This window comes from Haliotis rufescens, unplaced genomic scaffold, assembly GCF_023055435.1.
Source record: "Haliotis rufescens isolate VD_foot unplaced genomic scaffold, xgHalRufe1.0.p SCAF_6, whole genome shotgun sequence".
Classification (NCBI taxonomy): Eukaryota; Metazoa; Mollusca; class Gastropoda; order Lepetellida; family Haliotidae; genus Haliotis; species Haliotis rufescens.
The window spans coordinates 10,549,379-10,569,703 of record NW_025964334.1 but is presented as its reverse complement, the minus strand read 5'-3'; the positions used below and the strand labels follow the sequence as shown (position 1 = coordinate 10,569,703).

General features: G+C 40.1%; 1 protein-coding gene across 5 annotated transcripts in view; it reads right to left on the bottom strand.

Annotated features, from left to right (window-relative positions):
- LOC124151646 (ETS homologous factor-like) overlaps nucleotides 1-19,529 on the bottom strand; it is a 31,711-nt gene extending 12,182 nt beyond the window's left edge. The window contains exons 1-3 of one of the 5 annotated variants that reach the window (XM_046524215.2): nucleotides 19,285-19,529; nucleotides 6,480-6,526; nucleotides 205-337 (exon numbers count right to left, since the gene is read on the bottom strand). In XM_046524215.2, coding sequence (XP_046380171.1) covers nucleotides 205-337; nucleotides 6,480-6,526; nucleotides 19,285-19,288 — 184 coding nt within the window. In that variant the 5' untranslated portion in view covers nucleotides 19,289-19,529. Of the gene's footprint in view, nucleotides 1-204; nucleotides 338-1,931; nucleotides 2,052-6,479; nucleotides 6,527-8,908; nucleotides 9,005-10,197; nucleotides 10,317-19,284 lie in introns of those variants that run through there. The other 4 variants (XM_046524211.2, XM_046524213.2, XM_046524212.2 and 1 more) reach the window with 4 other exon arrangements.
- Between the last annotated feature and the right edge of the window lie 796 nt (nucleotides 19,530-20,325).

The following is a 20,325-nucleotide window of genomic DNA, read 5'->3' as shown; positions in this document are numbered from 1 at the left end:
AACACTTATGTTAATAGCTGTATACATATATGCTTACACATGACAAGTACAAACGTACTATCGAGTGTGTCATAGATCGCGTTAAAAAAACTCAACCATGGTCCATTGCTCAATATGATATAAAAATGTCACGTTTGAACCGTTGATTTATCACTTCAGTTAATAGACGTGGATGTGCATACACATGTCACATGCAATACTTACCATCAAGTGTGTTGTGGACGTCAGTGTTCATAAAGTCATTCTCTTTGAGGTACTCCATTCTGTAATACTCCGGATGAGGGTTCGGGTGATACTGATGATAGTTGAGGTATTGTTCAGATGGGTACTGAGTGATCTGAAACAGGACCGTCCAAAGTAGGAAGATTTTGTGTATGCCACAACCACTGGCTGCCAGTGTTATGAGCCAGCAGTACACAGTTCATATTATCTTATCAACACAAGGAGGAAGTTCGCCGGCTAGGCCAGCCAAACCAGTGCACACTGTATGGTACATGTATGGGGCCTGGAGTATGATGTCATAGTATACATAGGCTAGGGTTTCTCAACACACGTTAAACGGTCATGAATTGAAGTGAAACCATGATACAACGTATAAAAGTGTCGGGCTTGTGAGAAGGTGTTGGGCTCCAGTTCATGTTCTATTTGAGGAATTTTAATCGGGTGTGTGTATCTGTGTCTTTGTGTGTGTGTGTGTGTGTGTGTGTGTGTGTGTGTGTGTGTGTGTGTGTGTGTGTGTGTGTGTGTGTCTGTGTGTGTGTGTCTGTGTGTGTCTGTGTGTGTGTGTCTGTGTGTGTGTGTGTGTGTCTATGCCTGTGTGTGTATGCACGCGTGTGTGTGTGTGTGCTTGTATCAGTCCAGACTAACGTCGGTTTAAAGTGCGTGCTAGTCCTAGATACCACGCTGCAGTTTAACATGGATACCCCACTCACACACATAAACTTGGAGTGTCAGTAGAGGTTTGTAAATCCATCTGAACTTTAGCAAGAGGCAGGGTAATTATTTAAGAACAACTTCATCCGGCCGGGTCACTAATATATTTTCTTAGCTATGTCTGTGATTGTTGTTGTTATCGATTGAAAAAACTTCCATGTGAAAAAAAGTACCTCAGTAACATGACTACAACTTCTATATAAAGCATCCAAGCATCTCATCACAACGCTGTGCTTCTACGAAATAATCTTAATCTTCTACGAAATAGTCTTAGACGAAGAGTGTGATCATTTAGAAATGTCAATTTAGGTTCGATTTATCTGTATTAACATAGTTATCGAGTCATAAAAGGCCGGCAGATATAACGCAACACGTGGCCTAAGTATGAGAAACAAGTGCATTTGTGCATGCGTCATAAGTACAGCATCCTGGTTAACCGTGTCGAGCGAAACAAACAATTAATTAAATAAACATTGTGCTTCACTTTAATAAATTACACCCCCTTAACCCCTTCCCCTCCTCCATGGGAATTCCTCGAGCAGAGTGGGTTCGCAATGTCCCATCATAAGAGCTTAATAAAAATCCGGTCACTAGTTGTTCATCCTGCTATCAACCACTGGTTGGCCTCGTTCATACATTTACTAGTGCGGTTGTAGCAGGCCGTGGAGTCATCCCACAGATGACATCCTTACCATGTCAGCTTGCTGACGGGATTAACCTCTTTGGTCACGTGGACAAGGCGTCCGACTTCTAATCAGAAGGTCCGTGGTTCGAATCCCATCACGGGACTCGGAAATGTTATGGCCGCTACACGGTGAACAAACATATGCACTCACACATAAACATGGTTTTAACATGCATTTTATACTTTTCTTTGCATTTTGTAGAGTAATCTGAAATTCATTTACGTCTAACTATGATATCACAACGAGTTTCACATTTGCCAGAATGTGTTCGTTCTCCACTTTAACATTGTCGTTCTGAACAAAATGCCTTACCGGAGCTGAGCACTCATTCCAGGGGTTATGGCAAACCAGTGTGTTCCATGTAATTGTTTTCTGGGCTATGTATAGCTGGTGTAAGAGTATCTGTTTTAGGGCTACACAATCAGGAAGTTCTATCACTTTACAACCTATTGTCGTGACGGTCAGAAACTAAAAAACGTCAACGCCAGAGAATAACCACCCTCGACTATCCACCGAAACAGATTCTATTGGACATAACCCTTAAGACGAAATATGAAAGGGACACTTAAAATCAGAAATGACACCCGGTGTTCGCGAAAATGCTGAGCATTTCCTACCCTGCCTACAGCACCTTCAACTCACACAATTTACATAAGCAGTGTGTGTTTCGTTAAATCTTGGTGTCATCGCTCATATTCAGTGATCCATTCTCTTATTTTTTCATCGCTATTTTGTCTTTCACGCCATGAAGATAATGGAGACTGGTTATTCTCTGGTGTTGCCTGACACCTCACAGCAGTACTCCTGCCAGGCGATGAGTGAGTATGGTTTTATGCCGCTTTTAGAAATATTCCAGGAGGAAAACCAGAAATGGGCTTCACACATTGTACACATGTCGGAAATCGAACTCTTGTCTTCGGCGTGACGAGGAAACATTTTAACCACTAGGCTACCCGACCGCCCCGCCACGCGATGACGGCCTGTAAGCAAACCAAACAATTAAATATGACCCTATTTTCTCAAGAGCATAGACAGACGGGTAGCGTCCAGGTGGCAGACCGTGTCTGGTGTCGTGTTGTGGAATATTACAATCGACAGCTCGACCCTTGCATCGATCTTGCATAAGTTCAGCCTGCAGTTGGTAATCGAGCTTCAACTGAAGTCATCCATCATTTCTATAAAACTTGGTATGGTGGACCCATTTGTGTTTTTTGCGATATTCGATACCCAAATACAGCCTATTCTATTATATGGCTCTGAGGTGTGGGGTACAAACAGATTTGAAAAGATTATAACCATTTAATTGCGTGCAAGAAATTTCTCAACGTTGGACCCAAAACACCTAATGTGATTGTAAATGGAGAATGTGGGTGATATCCGTTATATATTAATGCACGCTGTAGTTGTATAAAATACCAGCTTAAACGTATCTAAATGCACAATGATAGAATTCCTAAGAAAGCCTGTGATGTGCCTGTGTACTATGGTAAATGTGGATACCAAACCCATGCACCTGCTGTACGCACGTTATTGTTTTCACATAGATTTGTATTTGTATGGATTGCTCAGTGTGTTGGAGATAAATTTCCTTTTCTTAGACCGTATAAAAAGGTTGCAATTGATATGTATCATCAATCAAGGAATAGCATTATTGAAAAAAACATATATGAAGTGTTTAAAAGCCTAATCGAACCTGACCCTTCTAACAGATAGAAAACAACGTAAGACGTTGATAAGACTGAGAGCGGGGTTGTTAACGAAGGGAGATGGTTGGGGTTTGATTTAAGTTTATGTTCTCTTTGTAATCTCGGGATAGAAGATAAATATAATTTTATCTTAATATGTAACTCCTATAAGAACATAAGACACCCCTATCTGCCTTAAATGTATTGCCATAATCCGAATATCTACAAATTTAGAATGCTTCTGTCTTCGAACGGTGTGAGGTTATTAAGAAACTTATGTAAATATTTATGTTAAAGTTATGAAGTAAGACAAAGTTTTGCAAACACTAAAATATATACTATGATATAAGTTACTTATGAATTCATGAACCATCGCAATATGTATGTATCCACTTTATCTGTATGTGGGCCAGTGGCCTTCAATGGAATAAAGACTTGACTTGAGTATTAACCACATGGGGATTCCATCACAGGTTCCCTGTATTCCGTGTGTGTGCCGTAAGAGCCGAATTAAGAGAGCCGGGTGGTTTTTGGCCCAACCGCGGGACTGCATGGTCTATATTCGATCACTCACTCACTCACTCACTCACTCACTCACGCACTCACGCACTCACTCACTCACTCACTCTGCGGGAAGCTGACAATGCTCACTGTCACATTGAAACGGAGTAATTTTTTTATTGCAGCGCTGTGAGCAGGCTAGGTGCAGTAGAAATATACCTATCTACACAATTCCACATCTGGCTACTTCTGCCTGATCATACCTACCTCGTCCTACTCCTGAAGACATATCGGCCTACTCCTACTCCTTCTAACATGAACTACACGACACTCCCTACCGCTACTGATACGATCTGTGTACCTCTTCTAACATGAACTACATGACCCTCCCTACCCCTACTGATACGATCTGTGTACCCCTTCTTACATGAACTACATGACCCTCCCTACCTCTACTGATACGATCTGTGTACCCCTTCTAAAATGAACTACATGACCCTCCCTACCCCTACTGATACGATCTGTGTACCCCTTCTAACATGAACTACATGACACTCCCTACCCCTACTGATACGATCTGTGTACCCCTTCTAACATGAACTACATGACCCTCCCTACCTCTACTGATACGATCTGTGTACCCCTTCTAACATGAACTACATGACACTCCCTACCCCTAGTGATACGATCTATGTACCCCTTCTAACATGAACTACATGACCCTCCCTACCCCTACTGATACGATCTGTGTACCCCTTCTAAAATGAACTACATGACCCTCCCTACCTCTACTGATACGATCTGTGTACCCCTTCTAAAATGAACTACATGACCCTCCCTACCCCTACTGATACGATCTGTGTACCCCTTCTAACATGAACTACATGACACTCCCTACCCCTAGTGATACGATCTATGTACCCCTTCTAACATGAACTAAATGACCCTCCCTACCCCTACTGATACGATCTGTGTACCCCTTCTAAAATGAACTACATGACCCTCCCTACCCCTAGTGATACTATCTCCCAACCCTTTCTCATACGATCTCCTTACCCCTTCTGATATGAACTACATACCCCTTCCCACATCTTCTGATACGATCTGCATACCCCTTCTGGTGCTATCGCTCCGTCAATATCAAGAGATCGTTGCAAATAATTGAAGAGCCCGACCATTGTTCATGACGTCACAGGTAGCTTCAGGCGACGCCGTTCCAAAAATACTCAAATAAATTTAGAACAATAGGCAAGAATCATATTTCTGTTTGGTAGTATTCCAGTTATATTAATTTAGTCATGTTATGTAAGTTTGTGAATTGCAGATTGTTAAGAGAAACAAATCGCTGCTGTGGTAACGATGGTAATTAACTTCTCTCCCTGTTGTGTGAACATGATGCAAAGAGTAAGATAATAGAAAACTATTTAAATCAGAGTAAATGATAAGTAAATGATACAGATCATATTTCCCTCCATCAACCACCCATCAACCATCCATCAACAATCCTTCAACCACCAATCAACCATCCATCCATCCAACATCCATGTATCCAACTACACACCTACCTATTAGCTCCAGTTGTATTTAGTGTAATTGAAGTACAGACTTTAGACATACACTAGACATAAGGTATAATACCGTGCAAGAACCAAGGTAACTGTTAGAAGCGAGTGAGACACCTCCATCATATACGAATCATATACTAGTCAAGGACAACATAAACAATTTGTTTCCTTGAAATCAAAGAGGGTGGTTAGGTTTTCCTCGTTTGTGAGAGATTATGTTTTCATACCACCAATCACAGTTAGTTCCGCAACGGTGGAAAACGGAAGTTTCCTTGTGGAGATAAGTAACCACGTGATATGTCACGTGACAAGTCAGCTGTGAGGAAAATATCCATATTTGGAAAGAATCATTTCAGTGACACTCGCGTTGATACGCCATCATAAATAACACTAGGACAATTGCTAATTTGATAAAAGGCAAATGAATATGTATATATTTCGTTTGGTTTCATACAAATCATTTGACAACATTAAAGGTCATATACTTATGCGTGTATTTATATTTTAACATAGTTTGCACATTAGTTTATAGTGTTTCCAAATAAAGGATTTGAAAGCGAAACGAAATAAACAGCGGCAATAAATGACTAGATACACAATCGTTCACAAATCCATCCAGGAAAGTTTCAGAGTTGTACCTCAATATTTCAATACAAACATAGTGAATGGAAGTCTAGAAAGTTTCCTGAAGAGAACACGATTGAAAGGCGCAGATTACACGCCTTTCCTTTCCAAAATTAAATAAACGGATAAAACCTGAAGGGTTAAAAAAAAGGCACAATGACACATGAGGATAAAGCGCGTGTTGAGGGGTGATTTACTAGTGCATGTAATCCTACGTTGGGTAATTCGTTGATGTAAATTGATTATCTACTTACCTACTTGATAATTAGTTATCATGTAATCTGTATTCTTTTTCCAACTTAACGGATAATCAAACGAAAACGAACATGCTTTTCGAAGAGCAACCGAAAGAAAAATGCTATAATTTGATCTGTTTAAATAAATGTCGACCGCAGTAAAAGTTGGAAATAAAGATGTGGTTGATTGAAAACAATAAGGAGCAATTATGTCTGAACATTCCTGGAATAATTTAAATGTGTACTTACAGCGTTGTAAATGGAATTCGGGAGGGAGGCAGCCATGTTTGTACAACCTGCAGCAGAGTAAATGAAAATATCTGACCTGAGAACATTTATAACACATTATAACAAACTCCAAAGATAAGAAACATAATGTATATTGTTGGGACGTATTGGTTTTTGAGCGTTGTTGTTTACAGTGTAGCTCAAAGTATTTCCCAATACTGATAACGTCAGCCGATACCCCAACCCAACCCCTTCTACTGGTGCCTGTACACAAATACACAACTTCTGACAACAAAGGGCATTGACGACAAATTTCCTCACTCAACTTCATTGATGATAAGTCTATTTCTGTTTCTTTGTTGCTTAACTCCGCACGCTAAAATATTATTATATGATCACGCCCTGTAAATAGTCGAATTCCGACCGACCAAAACGAGTGATTGATATGATGAGCAACGATCCGTGGAGATACAATGACACGCCATCAACCTGGTCACTAATCCTGACCATCCATTTTTTGAACCACAAGCACATATTGCCGGGAATAATGCTAACCTGGAATCACCAAGGGGTAGTCCACTTCATCATATGATGAAGAAAGTGTCAAAGATAATATTGTTAAAGTACCAGTCGTTCATATTGGCTATTTGATACAAAGAGGTGTTTGCTTATATTTATGGGAGATTCGCCACAAGGATTTTCAGACTAACTGCGAATAGCTCACAACATGAGTATCCGGTATACTCGGAAGTCTTCGGCGAAGTAGAGTCAACATATTAACATATTATTGAGAGCATCTTCAGGAACAACAGCTTACAAAGGAACAACACCTTCTATGCGTAGATAAACCACAGCTTCACGTATGAAGCAGGATATTTTGATTCATATACTGCGTATTACTTTCACCGTATGAAGCAAGATGCAGGACTTATACAGTATGATGCAAGATACGTTAACTATACAGTATGATGCAAGATACAGTACTTATACAGTATGATGCAAGATACAGTACTTATACACTATGATGCAAGATACAGTACTTATACAGTATGATGCAAGATACAGTACTTATACACTGTGATACAAGATACAGTACCAAAGTATTATGAAAGATACAGTACCTTTACAGTATGATGCAAGATACAGTACTTATACACTATGATTCAAGATACAGTACTTACACAGTATGATGCAATATACAGTACTTATCAAGTATTATGCAAGATACAGTACTTACACAGTATGATGCAAGATACAGTACCAAAGTATTATGCAAGATATAGTACTTACTCAGTATGATGCAAGATACAGTACTTATTCAGTATGATGCAAGATACAGTACTTATCCAGTATGATGCAAGATACAGTACTTATACAGTATGATGCAAGATACAGTACTTATACACAACGATGCAAGATACGTTAACTATACAGTATGATGCAAGATACAGTACTTATACACTGTGATGCAAGATACGTTAACTATACAGTATGATGCAAGATACAGTACTTATACAGTATGATGCAAGATATAGTACGTATACAGTATGATGCAAGCTACCGTACCAAAGTATGATGATTGATAAAGTAAATATACAATATGATGCAAGATACAGTAATTACACTGTATGATGAATGGTAAAGTAAGTATACAGTATGACGAATGGTAAAATAAGTATACAATATGCCGAATGGTAAAGCAAGTACACAGTATGACGAATGTAAAGTAAGTACACAGTATGCCGAATGGTAAAGTAAGTACACAGTATGCCGAATGGTAAAGTAAGTATACAACATGACGAATGGTAAAGTAAGTATACAGTATGACGAATGGTAAAGTAAGTATACAGTATGACGAATGGTAAAGTATACAATATGACGAGTGAGTGAGTGAGTATGGTTTTACGCCTCTATAGCAATATTCCAGCGATATCACGGCTTCACACAATGTACCCATGTCGGGAATCGAACCCGGGTCTTCGGCGTGACGAGCGAACGCTTTAACCACAAGGCTACCCGACCGCCCCTATGACGAATGGTAAAGTAAGTATACAGTGTGGCGAATGATAAAATAAGTATACAGTATGACGAATGGTAAAGTAAGTATACATTTTGATGAATGTTAAAGTAAGTACATCGATTATAATGAATAAAAATGTAATGATACATATAATGATGCAAGATGAAGTAAATAAACAGAGTATGATGCAAGATAAAGTATATACACATAATAGTGAATATACAGGAATAAGTCAAGGCAAAGCGTTCTTTTATTGATCAGATCGTGTCTTTGAAATGAAGTCATGCGATGTGTCACAGCTCAACTGATCATCATGACATATATCGAATTATTTTTAGTTGTTAAACACCATAGTGATAAAATGATGTGTTTCTTGTGATATAATGCTCCTTTACGACAATTCCAAACTAACAGAATAATATATACTTACATGCGCGTTGGTGTTGAACAACAAATATGATATGATATGATCTCGAGTTACAATTTCGTACACTCCCACCCAGTGCGGATTTAATTACAAACTGAACGTTTCCAGGGAAAGAAAGAAACGGGAAAATAGACAGTACGCTCCTATGCACAATTAAGTGTCATCTGATGAATGCTAGCGTTGGTTTAGCTCCGAATACTTTGGGAACGATCGTTTCCTATTCTGGCGTGCGGTTGGGAATATTGTTAGAGACGGAATGAGTTCAACCCACCATGCATAGTTCTTAGAACATTAAATGAACACTTGTTAAGTTTTATTACAAATCTGAAGTATTTGGCAAGTATTTTGTTTCATAAGGACAAGTTACACATGTCTTATAATATCATATTGTTAAACCCTAAACCTATTAATTATAGTCTGTGTCACGTCTATTTAAATTGAAGTTTTAACAAAATAAACCGCCAAGATTACATTTGTTCTCTTGAGTGTACAGGAACAACTAATTAATGCATGTCGCTAAACGAGGGATAAAGAAGTAAAGATGGTCTTTCCTTTTATAGAGCCTATTGTAACACGATAGTACATTGAACGGAACGTGTTATCTACAGTAAAGAGCAATCTCCTGTGAAGTAAGCAATGTCTGTTTTCGTGGTTGGGAAAAAAAAAATTTGTCAGTCATGAATTCGCTTTACAATGGGTATTTACATTTTGATATTATTACGTAATTGATGTTTATTCGTAATTCGATGTTTCTTTCACAAACTTGCCATGAATTCATGGTTTGATACAAAGAGTCATAATATAACGTTCGTACACGCTTTGTGTCAGATTTTTTTAATTATGAGCTAGAAAATATCATGTATGCAAAGGAATATGGTTACAAGTTCCTCCTTTATGTGAAGCAATGTCTATAGATTAAGGTCAATAACACAACTAAAACACAATGAGACAGAAATAGGCCACTCGGTTATTACAAAACATAGTAAATAGAGGGATCTGTTAACTCGGAACGCATCCCAATCAATAAACTGTTCCATGTAGGTCTTCCTGGAATTAAGTGAAATGGAGCATGACAGGAATATGATACCACTCCAAGGTCGTCCTCATTGTGGTATCATATTCCCATTCAAATTAATTCCACGGAAGATGTTCATCGTCACCGCTGGCATATGTTCCGTGAACATAACAGTGAAGGGAACATTTGAAGAACACAGTTAGTAAGCAAAGGGTCACAAAAGACAAAGAATGAACACGAAATGAAACATTATTCCTGAAAAATAACAACTCCTTACCTTGACGACAAATGAGTATTCGTGGTCCAAATTCAGTAATCGCGATGAATCTGTGAGACTGAATTATTCAGATTTGTTGAAAGTTCTAAAGAACAATGACCAAAAGTGTTGCCACTGCTGCATTTATCTAGACGGTCCAGTGGTTGGTTATTAATGACATGGCCTGTATCAGACAAGCGACTTCAGCATCTGCATCCGGAACGGATGGAGAAGTTTCGCTGATATCATTACAGACGGTGGATCTACACCAGCGAGTATCATTGTCAGTCTTGCGACGACTCTGTGGGAAGGATGGACTGTTGTTATGAATAATCAAGTTAAAGTTAGATTAGTCTCGAACTATTGGTAAGACAATAATTATTCATCGGTCTCGAAGATTTCTTGATAATTAGGTTTCACTGTATATAATATTTAGAATTCAAACAGCTGGGTTTTCAAATATTGAAATATTCATTCAAGTTCAGAAACACTAGAACAAAGAATAAAATGTTATGAAATGCTAACACTAATATTAGTCAGGTTTTTTCTCTATACAGTGAATTGCGGCGCCTTAGTCGGCTGGACACCCGCCTCTCCCTAAAAGTAGTTCATCCATTTTTGTAAGGCTTATAAAAAAAACCTATACGTCAAACGGTGTTCGATTGGAGATGAAATTACATTTAAAACAATAGTTAGGTTTTTTATTTAATTCGTTATATTTTGGCAACATCCGACACATTACGGCCACGGTTAATAATACATGGGGAAATATATATATATATATATATATATATATATATGTCCTATTTTACGATGACACAGACATGCTAAGTGATTTCCTTCCTGGCTGACTCCAACTTACGAGACAAGCAGAACTTTCTAGGAATATAGTTTGTCCTGTAAAATATGCATCACGACACAAGGGAGATCCGTGATCGGGGCGCGGTGATAAATATGAGGTCATCATCGGGAGGTCATTTCACAAATGGCTTGTTTATAAGAGTTTGTCTGTTTGTTTGTTTATTTGTTTATTCTTCAAAGCCGCACTTAGCACTATTTCAGTTTAATGACAGCGAATTTGGACCAGACAATCCAGTGATTGATGCATCAACCAAGTGAACTTGTACAGCCACTCCCGTTTGTCCTAGCCCGGGACGGGTGGTCAGGCTCGCTGACTTGGTTGATGCATGTCATCGGTCCCAATTGCGTGGATCGATGCTCATGATATCAATCACTGGATTGTCTGGTCCAGACTCGATTATTTACAGACCGCCGTCATATAGCTGGAATATTGCTGAGTGCGGCGTTAAACAAAAAACCAACCAACCAACCAACAACCAACCTAGCCCGGGTTTTCACGGGGATGTAGGCTTTTGTAACGAAAACACAGGCACTATAATATAAAATATATAATATTTACACAGTTTTTGTTTGGCGATATAAGTTTAATCAAGACGTTCTGTGCTAACGTGTACAGGAAGGGAACTCCATTTTGACACATTATGTCACAAGATACTTTAAGTCTTCCAGAATCGGTGAATATATTTTACATATTTAAATACCAGCATAATGTCATAAGGAAGAGGATTTATGGATGGCAACTTCATAATTATGAGGAACACAATGTTTCGGAGTCAATTTCAGTGCCAGACTTCCCTTGTTAAATTTCCACCTTTTGTTATCTTATTACTTTTGTTGTTCTTTCATGTACATATATAAGCTCTCTGCTGGTAGCATTAGTTGACCTGATGGAGGAGCATGCATATACTCCGAAACGTTGTGTTCCTCATAATAAAGAAGTTGACATCCATAAATACGCTTCCTCATGTTTATCACTTCTAAATGCCGTTTAAAGACATGAATGTCATATTCCACTTTCTTGTAAAGTCCGTATGCAATTAATTAGCCTTACACTGTAATTAGTTACACTGAAAATTCGTTAAATCGAAGGTTCAATATATCGAGTTATCCGAGTTTCGATAAGCGCGTGTCGATATCCCAAACATACCGACAAGAATTTAGCTAGTTTTTTCTGTACTTATGTTTAACAAAATCTGAAATTGATGGGTGCTTGTAATAAATGTTTTATTGTATTTCGAAAAGTATTTGTCGTTGATTTAGCGAATTGTTGTTTATGTTCAGTGTTCCGAATATTATGAAATAATAAGTCGACTGCAACATTTATGCAGCACAAAATCGTTTCAATTATTTTAGTTCACATTAAATTTATATAAATGCAAAAGTTTTTTATGTCACCAATTAGAGCAATGACATTAAAATGCTCCTAATTTGTTTTCTACTTCATTATCTGATATGTAGTTGGTGTACTACGATCTCTCGTTCTCTCTCGTGCTGTTTTCTTCGTCTTATTTTTTTCTTTCATTTCGTCTTTGTCAAAATGCGTTCTCTCTACGTTTTTGCGTTCTCAATAATTCCTTTTTAGCTTTTTCACTCCAACCCCCCTAATTTCATTTAATGTAAATTTTCTCTCTTCTTCTTTGTCTTTCATTCACTGACATCATTAAGCGTACATCCTTCTCACACTGTTCTCTCTCTGTCATTCCTCCATTCCCTCGAACTTTCACCTTTAGTCCCTTCCACGCTTTTCAACCGCTGAACTTGTTGGACCGGGGACAGCAACCAACGTCCATGTTGTTAATTCACAATATATCTAACACTTCTAACTATCGCATTACTATACATTCTTTATGTACGTTCATTGTTACATAGAAACAAGCATAGTCCGTCTCAACATTTAACCGCCTGTGTATTGACAACGAAATATGATAAATGCAAAGAGCAAAGCATGCAACCTTGACGGATACCACGAAATCCGCATCGCGTAATTGAGAATTCATATTTTCCGAATGATGCTTTACGTCATTTAGCCACAGGCCCACGGGTGGTCTATTTGGCTGGGGCAGACCAGAGTTGCGTCCCTTAGTCGCACCACGATCCGTTAGTCATGGGTAGAATATAAACTTCGTAATGATTATAATCTTTGTCTTTGTCAGCATTATACACATGCTCTTGGCTTTACTAGACATGCAACCATCTACATATTCCGGGCACATTGAGCTTATCATGACACGCCGTGATAACACCGATGTCCTGTTCAAAATGGCGTCCAGCTTACACTGCAACCACACGCAAGTAACGACTCGCGGCGGAGGGGTGGGGACGGTAGGGAGGGTGGGACGGTGGTGAGGGTGGGGGCGATGGTGAGGTGGGGAGGATGGGACGGTGGTGAGTGTGGGACGTGGGGAGCGTGGGTCGGTGGTGAGGTAGGGACGGCGGTGAGGGTAGGGCGGTGGTGAGGTGGGGAGGGTGGGACCATGGTGAGGTGGGGACGGTGGTGAGGGGGGGGGGCGGTGGTGAGGATGGGGCGGTGGTGAGATGGGGACTGTGGGGATGGCGGGACGGTGGTGAGGGTGGGGCGATGGTGAGGTGGCGAGGGTGGGGCGGTGATGAGGTGGGGACGGTGGGGAGGGTGGGACGTGGGGAGGGTGGGACGGTGGTGAGGTGGGGGTGATAGGGATTCGTAGACGGAACAATTCCGGGTAAGTTATGTTTGCTGATCTAGACGATAACTAACTTCCTCTTTGGGGCCAGTGCCTGTCGTAGGGTCACGCATATCTAATAAAACGTCTGTCACAACTCCGATCTGGTTTTCCCCGAAGCCATAGCGGGCTATAACGTGATAAAATATCTTAACACGATGCAATTTATTTCTGTTGTGACACAAAGAGATAGCATCAGGCACGTTATATGGAGATATGTGAGCGTAAACGCCTGTTTACATTATTCCAATCACATCGAATCAACAATAACCATACCTATGCTTAAGATCGGCACGGTTTTCAAACAGGAACGACTTAGGCGATGAATAAAGCCTTAGGACAGAGAATGGACTTCTTAACCCCATCCAGAACAAACATCAAAAGTTGAAGGACAGACCTGTTGAATACCTTCATAAACTTTAAAAATATGAATGAGTTTGGTTTGATGCTGCTTTTAGAATTTCCAGCAATAATACTGTAAGGGACTTCAGAAAAGGGCTTTATCCTTTGTACAAAGTGGGGATCGAACTCAGGCCTTCGCCATGATGATAGACGCTTTAAACATCAGGCTAATTCACCGCCCTTAAGGAAGAAATGGGTGTGTAGGTAGGTGTATGGGAAGCAGGGTTGATGGTGGTGTAGTTCTTGAGGTTTCATGCCGTTTTAACGATATTCATTGCTTTTTTTCGTATTACTCATATGGGAAATCGAACGCGATCCGAATTATTTTTTTTACCTCTAGGCCAGATACACAATAGGAAAGGGGTAGTGGCGGCCCAACCGTCTGAGGTGCCGCAGTTTGTAATGACCAGTTGCACATTTACTCACATATAAGGTGGTGGATAGGTGGGTGTCACGAATAGTATACGAAATATTAAAGCCCAGCTGATATGTTTTAGCTCAATATAAAATTAATAGGTCAGTACTACAAAAAACCTGCCCCGTCATTACTTACGAACGAAGTATGAGGTTCGAATGACCACCGAGTAGCAAGACGACCCCTAAACTGTTTAGGGATCCCTGTCGGTCAAGACACATGATTTCGCCACGGGCTATGGGCCTGGGAGAGAACAAGATATCTTGGTCAGCCGGGGGAATGCAACAGACTGGTGAGGTAACCAAAGTGTGTTTTCCAACTTAGGGAAAACCGAATAGCCACCTTACTACTAAACCAATACTGAAGATATAAGTACTAAAATAAAGCGCTGAACATAAGCTATCCCACGGTATCGAGATGACAACAATTGCCATTAATACATGAGAAATATCTACCTGTATTAGATAATCGCGTTACTGCGTGAACATCAAAGTGACAAAAACATTTCCAATACACGAATACGTGTGCATACATATGTCAGATAACATATATCAAATCAATACCTGATAAAAAGTATGCAATTAAACCGCTAGCGAATAAAATTTTCTAACAATAAATTTCAAGACACCGGAGTACGACGACCGCCGAACTTCCCCGAATGGTGATGGAAGCCGAAGATAAAGGGAAGACCGTGACTAGACTGATTTAAGACCCGGTGACAGTGGGTACCCGGTAGGATGAGATGATAGTACTGTGATAGTTAACCTAGCGCCTCACAGCTTGGTTGCTGAGAATAATAATTTATATCCATTGACTGGTTATTCTTATTCTTATTCTTTATTAAATAGGTAGGGAGGTGGGTAAATTGGTAGGTACGTGATGGGGTTAGTTTCATTTGTGAGTGAGTTTTGTTTAACGCCGCTTTTATCAGACTGTTGCTTGTTTCTGTCATATCACGCCGTGTCAGTTTCATGTTGGAGGAAGTCGTGTAGGCCTCGGGTATGGTGCTGACAAACCTAGAAACATAACCAGATCGGGGTTTGAACCCACGACCATAGGTTTCTTGCTCTCATAAGGGACGCAACTCTGCACAGAGAATTCAGTGCCTGAAACGACGGGGAAACTCGTGCCTCCACTCAATATGGAACGACAACATATAAAAGACATTATTCAGATCCTACGATTCGTTATTCTGGATCCGTGTCCGGAACCGTCCGGTTTAACGAGGTTTTATTTTAGAATTTACTGTCCTCAAATGACGGATAGTAGAGCGTAAATAAGCCATACATAGATGACATAGAATGTGCACTGACAGTCAAGGCCGATGAGGCATAATAGATCTCAAACGTCGCTTGTGAAACGTCGACCACCACCTCATTGAGGAAAATACAACATTATATCTGTTTGTTGGCTGTGCAGTTACGCAGTGTCAGATAAGCCCTGGGCACGTGGGGCTCTTTGCGCGTAGTTTCCCATATAACAGTTGGTTGTCACGCAATGTGCAAAAGAGGAATCTGGCGCCTATACAAAAATGTTCTTTGTCTAGGCGCTCATTTTCCAAAGCTGCGATTTGGTCTCAAGGCCGATTGCGTTTGTATGCTATTATCCTTACAAAACTAAACAATTATTTATTTGGTTATCATGTGCATATGGTTGGTTGAGTGAACATACATATGGTATACGCAGGTAAGTTTAATGCGTGAATTACAAGCGTTCAGTGTAGATTAGACGAGGGACCATGTTAGGGGTCAACTACAGTCGAACCCCGTTATCTCGAACCTAGAGTGACCGTCTTGTAGCTTTGATATATCCGGACATTCGAGATAACGAGTTACGAATATCCAGACAGATCAAGTATGTATTTGATATTTTGGTGGGAGAGGGTAATTTCGATGCAGGTTTTAAAATATTAAAAAATAGTCACCGAAAAATATGCTGTTTGAAGTTTGGTTGCCCTTTTTGAGACAACAGTCACCCAAAGCAGTCACCCAAAACATATTCCGCAAAATACTTCAATCGAACTTGCTCGTTCCTCCAGTTTACCCTCGCCTTGTCCGTACCTCAAACTTGTTTTGAAGACAACAAACCCTTGTAAAGAAATTGTACATGTGTTTGAAAAGAATAATATTTTAGTTGTTTATTTTGTCATTACACCAAAACACATAATTAGACATTAGTCACAAGCGTTACTTGTGTCTGATGATGTTGCTTGAAGTATTGAAGCGGTCGCCTTAAGCCGCAGAAGTTTTGGGAGTTTTGTGCCTGAGTAGGGTACACATATCTATTGGGAGATTGTGTGTAATAGACTTGGCTGTTTGGCTATTCTTATTACACTGTCGACCGCATCCGTGGTCTAGTGGTAGAGCGTCCGCCCGGAGAGCGGCCGCGTCATACCAAAAGACGTTTAAATATGGTACTTGTTGTTACCCTGTCTCGCGCTCGGCATTAAGGGGCTAAAACAAGGACTGGTCGGCTCGGAGTCAGTATACTGTGTCTGAGTGGGGTATTCATGTTAAACTGCGGCATGGTATCTCAGTGAGCTAGCACTATAAATCGGCATCAGTCCGGACTAGTACAAGCAGCCACACAAACACATACACGTACTACACGTCGCTATATAAGTGCAATAATCTTTGACGCGACGTTAAACCCAATTTCACCTCACCTCACCTTATTACACTGTAGTGCTAAGCGACAGTGGAAGTTGCGTGCCAGTAATGGTATATATTTGGTAATTAAAGCTCTGCACAAGCGCCTTTGAGTATTAAGTGTTGTTGATTATTAACCGCTGTTGGTGAAATAGAGTCGATGATTCCTTTCACCGAGGCTCCACTCATGCTCGGGCTGAGTATGAAAGTATTGTTTTATGCCGCTTTGACCGCATCCCAGCCAAATCAGATAGGGCGTTGGATACCAGAAATGGTTTGGAATTTTACCATTGTGGGAATCAAACCCGATCGTTCGACGTGATGAGTCAACCCTTTAAACGCTAGGCTATCAACCAAAAAACGCGAATATAGGGTACATCATTTATAATATGCGAACATAACTGTACAAATTTCAACATCACTCTGTGTTCCTTGTCGTCTTACTCAAAAAAGAACACCACCACCAGCATAAGTGTGTATTATACATTCATCATGCAGTCAAGGTTTTATAAATTGGAATTTGCTTTGTTAGCTTCTCGAGGAAATAATGTATATAATATGAAATGAGTATGCTTCTTCACGGAACAAAGATTGTCCTGGAGAACTACCTGTCTAAATCGTAATACTTTGCCAGATGTACGAGAATTGCATTTCCACGAGATTACATGGGCTAAATGTAAAGCCCGTCAACCGAGATGTTCAGACAGCCATGTAACATGACATACCATCCATTAACTGCACCTGTTTTGTCAACAGTGTGTGTGTGCTTGGGGGAGGGGGGTGGGGTGGAGGGGGGGGAATGGGGGTGGGGGGGGGGGGGGGGTGTAGGCAGTGCTATATGATGATACTACTGCTACTGCTACTGCTGCTGCTACTACTACTACCACTACCACTACTACTACTAATATAATAATATCTGCTTTCATTTATTTTAATCTGTACATAATGGTAATAATAATAATAATACCGCTCCTATTTTGAAAGAAACGTATTCATTGTGCACACTGTTACTTATACCCATGTCAACGGATCCATGTATGTTTAATTTGCATTCACAGCTCTGGGAAGAGATATCGGGCTTATATAGGAATTAGTGGTCGATAGTGTGAGCGTCTATAACAAACATTCAGTCGTCATTGCGAAAAACCATTTCATATTACAGTCACTCGGGGGACAAGCATGAACAACGATGGAGCTAGTCTAGCCTGATACCCTCAATAGTGAGGGTTTGCGTCAACTTCCATAACCGCAGACACGTGCGATAACATCTGGACACTTAAAATGACATATGAGAACGGAAAACAGCAATTCACGAGATCTTAAGAAAACCATAATCACAATGTTAAAGGCTTTCTCAAATAACAGATCACATGTCAGTTGCACACCTGCGCAAAACAAATCTATCGTTCGCAATGGTATTTAGGTGTTTATAACATCAAAACAATATAATGATCGGTGTCATAAGATGGTTAGACCCTGTCGTTCAACGGTGGACTGGATCTAGGGCAAACATCATAATGGCTTTAATGCATGTGTTGTCTTTACAGGATCCAGTTCCGTTGCCTGTACTTAAAATGCACGCTCGACTGGCTTCCTGAATAACCAGATAACGCGCATCAGACCGACTCGTCTGTTGTGAAAGAGGAAATATACTCTCTGCTCCAGATCGTAGACAGTGATGAAGATATCTTTCATTTAGGTTTATGCATAAGACGTTGATTCGCTTAACGGTGCATGTGTCGGTTTGTGCCAGTCTGTACGTGCATCTCCGTATATATTTCACGAGAAACTTGTATTAAAGAATCTTTCGCTCCAAACAATGACGTTTATTAAGACATTTGATGTATTTGAACATATCTTGATATTGCAATAAGTTCATAACTATATTTGTTTATTGGAACTGAACACAATTCAAATTCAATCTGTGGTGAAAATACATCGGAAAAGTGCCATGCTGGACAAGCATCGATACAAGGTACCCGTATAGACATTCCGCGATCACACCCCGTTCAATGGTTAGATATGGACAAACCACATGAAACGAAAGCTTCAAATATATTCAAAGAAAGTAAATACTACTTACTCATATTTTGTATGTGAGATGCACTGCAGATGCTGATGACAGTAACTGTTTACTTCTGCACCGGTTACAGTAGCAGACGACAGGCTCACTTCCGCTATAAGGAGCAGCAGACGACACTACAAACTTATGGTGTGCTCTTTCCAAGTCAGTGACGGAGATCGTTGATCCAGAATTTGTTAGTCTTTATAAAGCGTGGGAAAAGCAAATTTAAACAAAAACGAGGCTGACAATTCCAGATTATTAATTGGTAGGAAAACATGCATGTATAACGCGGGGAATTTCCCATTATTCGATCTCCATTGTAGAAGACGAGTAATGATTGGCCCCTCAACCTTGTGTTTACCTCCACCTAACTAGGTCATGATTTTTAGCGTTCGGTGTGCAAAGCTTTCCTAATTTCTCTATTTTTGTTCTACTTCCTGGATATATCAGGTTGACAGTGACAGGTGATATGCACATCGTCGGCCGGGGATAAGAGGCGTTGACTCGACCTCGGGTGCTATCTTTTCCCAGGAGGGCATCTTCAATACAGCGAATGATGCTTGAAGTATCATTATGTGTGAGTGCATGCACAAAAGAAAATCGAGTTATCGAGTTTGCATTGCTTGACGAGATAAGAATAACAACAACAATAATAATAATAGTAATAATAATAATGCAACAAAAGTTCATTGCAGTACAACACATGTTGGTTTTAAACATTATTGGGAAAGTAACTCTGGCCTATGATTTCATACTGAACCTTTCATCAGCTGATATAAGAACCGTTTGAGTTCAGAAGTGAGTGAATGAGTTTTACATCGCTTTGAAGTGTATCTCAGGTGTATAACGGCGTGTCAGCTTGATGTGGGAGGAACGTCCGAGGTTATTAGATGTTTACCAACATGATGAAACCCACGTGCACGGGTGTAATGCCGACAAACCTAGAAACATATTCAGGGCGAATATGGGATTCGAGCTTCCCTGGACGACTGGCACACCGTACACTCTTTGAGATAAGGAAGTGGTTTGTGGTACCAGGACATTTTATTCAATGTTGCT